This window comes from Acromyrmex echinatior, chromosome 16 (genome assembly GCF_024713525.1).
Source record: "Acromyrmex echinatior isolate Ae372 chromosome 16, ASM2471352v2, whole genome shotgun sequence".
Lineage (NCBI taxonomy): Eukaryota > Metazoa > Arthropoda > Insecta > Hymenoptera > Formicidae > Acromyrmex > Acromyrmex echinatior.
The window spans coordinates 1,016,804-1,023,090 of record NC_141867.1 but is presented as its reverse complement, the minus strand read 5'-3'; the positions used below and the strand labels follow the sequence as shown (position 1 = coordinate 1,023,090).

The 6,287-nt window shown below is 34.0% G+C and overlaps 1 protein-coding gene across 6 annotated transcripts in view; it reads right to left on the bottom strand.

Annotated features, from left to right (window-relative positions):
- The window catches only part of gw (trinucleotide repeat containing adaptor protein gawky), a 65,608-nt gene that overhangs the window by 32,061 nt on the left and 27,260 nt on the right, over positions 1–6,287 (bottom strand). For 4 of the 6 annotated variants that reach the window (XM_087414707.1, XM_087414708.1, XM_087414710.1 and 1 more), the window contains exons 8-15: positions 4,519–5,043; positions 3,995–4,368; positions 3,606–3,803; positions 2,872–3,030; positions 1,393–1,839; positions 991–1,311; positions 594–820; positions 132–510 (exon numbers count right to left, since the gene is read on the bottom strand). In XM_087414707.1, coding sequence (XP_087270833.1) covers positions 132–510; positions 594–820; positions 991–1,311; positions 1,393–1,839; positions 2,872–3,030; positions 3,606–3,803; positions 3,995–4,368; positions 4,519–5,043 — 2,630 coding nt within the window. The remainder of the gene's footprint in view (positions 1–131; positions 511–593; positions 821–990; positions 1,312–1,392; positions 1,840–2,871; positions 3,031–3,605; positions 3,804–3,994; positions 4,369–4,518; positions 5,044–6,287) is intronic. The other 2 variants (XM_087414713.1, XM_087414712.1) reach the window with 2 other exon arrangements.

The window sequence follows — 6,287 nt, the reverse complement described above, 5'->3', positions numbered from 1 at the left end:
CTGCAAAGGAAAATCGATAATCTCGTGAAATATTTCAACCATCAAAAACCAATTTATTAATAAATGAATATTAAAAATTACAAGAATTAAAAAAAAAAAGTTTAAATTGTTTATCTTGATAAACTGTTTACCTTGATTGCTTCGTCGCGAGAGGAATATTTTGTCAAAGCGATTCCATGATTCTGATAGAGACGAAAGTCTTGAACCGGTCCATGTTGCATACATAATGTTTTTAAAGTAGAGCCGTCTATTTGTGGAGTAAGATTCTTCAATAGAAGCCAGGTGGACATCCAACCCGAATTACTGACAGTGGATGACTGGAGGCCCCATGAACTGGACGATCTACTAACACTTCCTAAACCAGCACCCCAGCCATTGCTCGCATTCGTAGCTCCTTTACTGCTCAAACCAGGAGGTGGACCGCGTGCTTTGCTCATCGGTGCACCCCATAGTTCCGAAGTCACAGCAGTAGGCGGAGGAGCGGATTCTCCCCATGTATTTTTGGAAGTGCTGTAATAAATTAATTTTTTTTAAATGTACGTTTAAAATATAACAATAATGTATATCTATTATTAATTTAAAATGACCATTACCTGGTAAATGCACTAGGTGTAGTAACTGGTGGATTAAATGTCCATGTAGAATTACTTAGACTTGGGATCGATGTATCGGGATTAGCTGCTTGCGGTGGCGGTGATGTCTTGCTGCTCGATGAAAAGATCGTGTCGGTATCCTTGATAGTGGCCAGAGATAACGGAGAACGTACGACTGAGCCGGGAGTGATGCTAGGATCATCCTCGATGCTTTTTATCTGGGTACCCTAAAATGAAATGAAATATAGGTGGACCTGGATAAGCTTTAAATACTAACACGCTGCATTTATTATGTATCAATAATTCGCGCGCATTTTTCTAAATATATTTTTATTTTCTTGCATTTAAATGGTATAACAAATATAAATAATAATTGACGGTATTGGAAATGGATTACCTTCCATGGCTTCCCTGGTTCGAATTCTGGTACGAGATCGGTATATGCAGCACCACCTGGTTGCCAATCTTTTCCATCGGTTGAATCGCTGTTACTTGGATCAGGCCAGCCACTGTCACCGAGTCGTGAAGACCATGTACCATCTCCTTGACCTAGTAAGGGATTCATATTCGGACTGCTATGTGACTGAGTCAAACCACCAGGTGTTGCGGGCGGTTTACTAGTAGTTCCGGGAGCACGGGAAAATTCGTTTGATACCAAATCACCATCTTTATCAAGTGATGGTAGCTTCCATTGATTCAATCTTGACTGTTGCTGACTCTGTCAAAAATAAAGTAAAAACGTAGATTATATACTAATATATACCAGGATTTCATATCTTTTGTATAAACTGATACGTACAACCGGAGGTTCTTTGTTCATCGATATATCGCTGAAACTATTTTGTAGAGCTGTCATTGGATCATGTACTGAAGATTTGTAATATTCCGATGCCTGCGATGGAGGAGCCGGATGTTGCTGTTGTTGCTTCATGTACGTTGCTTGCTGTACTGCAATTTGATTTTGCAAATTGGTGATCTGCTGCTTGGTTTTCGTGATTTGAACACTAATTTGCAACGCTGACTGATTGCTTCCCTTCATTGTATTTTGAACAGCATGTTGTTGATGTAATTGCTGCAAGACTTTGATTTGCTGTAGCAGTTGATTCAATAACATCAGAGTTTGAGGAGCCAACGGTTGATTCAAGATTTGATGGTTCAAATATCCTTCGTGCACAGCTAATTGAATTTGTTGCACGAGCATCCGCAACTGCTGCGTGCTTGGTTGATTCTGTGATGCGCGAGATGCCTGAAAATTAATTTATCATTATTAGCATCTTGATAAATCTTTAATAAATTCAATTAAAAAAATAAAATATATATATATATATCTATTTATATATATATATATATATATATATATATATATATATATAGATATATAAAATAGATATATGATGAATTTTTATATGATAAATTCAATTAAAAAAATAAAATAGATATATACTTAATCAATAAAATTTCATTTTATGCAATATATCCAATATTATATTCAAAAACTTAATAGAAATATATACAGCTGAATATAGATTCGAGTTTTAAAATATACTATAGGTATAAATATACTATAGGTATATCTATATAATGTTCTCTGCGGAAGTTGGTAAAAACTAAGTAATAGATATAGTATAATAGATGAATGTGTATGGAAAGTAAGAAATCTTTTTACCAAGTTCATCTTCTTGGCATAAAAAATAAAGTAATAAAATTATGAAATATTAGCACCATTTAGGTAAAATAAGACAATTTATGAATACTCGATCTATCATAATTTAAATATGTTTGATTTAGAATTATAATCTTAACTATAGAAAATTAGTAATACATTATTAGTAAGAGTGACTGACAAGTGCACAAAACAACATAAACACAAATTCATGCATTCACAAATCAGGTTAAACACGTACATAAACATAAGCTAATATAAGAAACCAGAAAGTGAGTGTTGGTATCTTTTGCTAACAAAACTTCCCTACAAATTTGTGATATTTAATTCGTAAATACGCCTGGTAAAATAATCGTCCTTGTATATATTCACTATAAATAAATTTTTATATAATAATATGAAAAACATTAATTTTTTATTTTTCCGTAATAAAAAAGTGATAAATAATAAATTCTTATTTGAAGTGATAAATAATAAATTCTTATTTGCGCCGAGATTGCTATTCATGTAATAATAAATAAAAAAACAAGCATCTCACCGCACATTTCTTGCAATCAATAAAAAATAAATACAAAAAGGAATAGATAGAACTTCGTCTCGTGAAAATTTATTCACCTGGTTGAAAGGAGGTTGTGGCGTATTGGTACTTGGCTGTTGTTGCTGTAGTGGAACAGCTGTCTGCTGCTGTTGCTGTTGCTGAAGTTTGAGAAGACTAGCACTGGTGACAGAACCACCTACGCCCCCACTGGTTGCCCCACTGGGCACTCCGCCACCCTATGTTAAATACAAATTATACCCCAGGCCTATTTTCTTCCTATCTTCTCTCTCAAATTAATATACTATATAAAATGTTCTTCCTCAAACATCAATCATATCTAAGAATTTGTATTTCTTTCCTCACATTTAAGTATTCATATCTCCTACTTGGGAACTATTTATCGTTTCCGAACTTACATAAAAATATACATGTACTTAATACACATAATATAACGAAAATAATTGCAAACACATAAAAAAACAATAACTGTTGCACATTTGTATTGTGTAGCCCTTTCAATTCATATTTTTAACTCATCACTTTCAGCTATTAAATATTGTTAATTTGTAATAAAATGCTCACGAAATATACACACGCTCAATCACTCATTAAGCAATTTTCACAAAAACCACGCGCTTGTTTATTATCAATTATTTCAGCTTTGTCACATTTTCGAAATCAACACAGTTAATAAAGAATTACTTGAGAATTTATTATAGAAAATCAATGTATCTCAAAATATCGTTTAAAATCACAAAAATTTCTTTCTAGTAAAATTGAGTGCTATTTAATAATAATTGATCGAACTTACCGGAGGGAATGACATCTGTTGTCCGACATGATTGAATCGAGGATAGGCTGGCGTAGTAGTTGCTTGATGAGTCGGATCGTAACCTGAGTGTGTCTCGTGACGTCTCCATTGATCGACAGGACGTACTTGATTGAGAAGTTCCAATGCCTCTTCTCGATTCATTTCTCGACTTCTTAATGCTACTTCAACATCCTCTTTCTAAAATTTAAGATAATTAGAATTAATTTTATTATCTTAAGAATCAATTTTATGATATCTCGTATATCTCAATATACATAATTTAAATATTATTGAATTTTATTTCATAATATTAAATATTATATAATAAATCAATTAAATAAAAATGAGAAGCGCGTGCTAAATATAAACAAAAATCGAAGATATCATACCTTGAATCCTAAATCGCAAAGATAACGGAACTCGCGACTGTTCCAAATAATTTCTTTTGTTAAGGTAGGTTTTGCAGGATGTGCCCAGCTAGGAGTTGGATCCATATCAGAATCGGTCCAGCTACCGGCAGGTCCCATAGGCTTTGGCTTGTGCGCAGTTGGACCACCCCAACCTGGATTTAATGGAGGTTCGTTCCACGTAGCTGGCGTCTTAGGATCATCCCAAGATGCAGTATCATGTGGCCCATCTGTCCATGTTCCATTGCGTCCGCCTGGAGCCCCAGGATGGCCCCACATGGGATTATTTACATCTGGTTTCATTCCAGGTTGACCTGGCATTCTGTTCTGAGGCATACCTGGTGGACATTGCATACCTGCAATAAGGAACATGTAGATTAGAGTATCATTAAATGAAAATAAAAATTTTAAATGGAAATAAAAATTTTATACACATTTAATTATTTTTTTCGGTAAACTTTACAATATGAAACGAATAGATTTCAGGACGCTTCGTGAACGCGTACCTCCACGAGCCAAGTTCGGTGCAGGTATATCCTTCCAATGTGAAACCTTGCTACCTGGCATTGCACGCTGATTAGCAGCTGGATTTCCCCAGAGGCTAGTTCCATCATCATAATTGGGCACGTTACGTCGTTGCGTCGGCGGCGAGGGTTCTTCCCAACCGGACGGTTTGCCGGGCATAATGTCCTTTGGCGGTTGTGCGGCCCATTGATTCATGTTTGACGGATTAAGCATTTTGGTTGGCGGACCGGATGGATGTTGGTGACCCATCTGATGATGGGGCGGCCCAGGTGGTTGACTCCACATGGCGTCCGCATTCGCACCGTGTAATCGTCCTGATATTCCACGTGGATCACCACGCATGTCGGCCATTCGCGGATCACGTGCCATAGGATCCATTACACGCATATGATCTCGAGGATCTAAGGACATACGGTGATCCCGAGGATCACGCATTTCTCGTGGATCTACAGATCGTAAGTCCCTTGGATCTCTGTGGTCTATTCTGGGATCGCCCCAATTGGATCCTGTCGTAATCAACGTTCCTTATAATTACAATTATCTTCGGCATATGCGATAATCACATCGATTTATAAGGCATTTTATTTAAACGTGACATGCAGTCATTAATCTATTAGTTAAATTTATTTATTATCACGATTAAAAAATGTACATATGCAGAGCAGGAATACGTAATAATCACTTATAAATCGATGCAGTTTGATTTTGCATTGCAGCTAATCATAGATAAAGCTATCAATAGATAAAATCATATGGATATTGTTCAGTCAAAACAAGTTTTCTGTTATACAAATATAATAAATCACATAAATTAAATTTGTTACTTTCTATATCCACAATTATAACTATATGCAGATGCATAAACATTTACAATTTTATATAAATAATTAATATGACATATAATTAATAGCATATAATAAAACAAAAATGAAGAAAGAACATAGATAAAGAAATTATTGTATTTATATTGTACTGTTGTTAATTCTATGCACATATTTAGCTTAGGGTGAAAGCATCTAATAATAGCACTTCCATATAAAAAGCGTAACATTTTCTCAAATAATAATAGCAAAAATCGCTTGAAATTGATAGCACTTGCAGATAAATGTGCAAAATCAAATGAAAATCGCTTGAACTATACCCCCAGTTTTTATTTTGAAGCTCTGTGAACGCCGGAGTGTCTCTATTCAATTTTAACAGGCAAATATATAACATACACTTACACTAAACATAAACCGCAGCTGAATGTGTCGAAAGCATAATAATATAATTAATTTATTATTTTGCATTACGTTCAACTGCGCAAATACAAGTGTAAGTTCTGACATACACTTTGTGGCCAATTATATATAATTCAAAAAATCTACGAATATGGAACTTTGTTCAGGATACCCTAATATGTCGATCAAATTACAGTATGCAAAATATATAAATATATTATTTTATCATCATTTATAGATTTCTTCTAAAATATATCACATAAATAATACTTTTCTGTTATTATTTATTTTATTTATTTATTTTATACTTCAAGATATGAATGTTAATTAAAATGTTACTTTTGAAGATTTTTTTTAGTTTCAACTATACTGTATATACTATCATATTTGTATTTTAAAATAATTTCTATTTCAAGTTTAGATTTTCAATGCAGAAATAATGAGAGAGAGAGAGAGAGAGAGAGAGAGAGAGAGAGAGAGAGAGAGAGAAAGAGAGAGAAAGAGCAAAAAAGAATGTGAAAAAAATATTA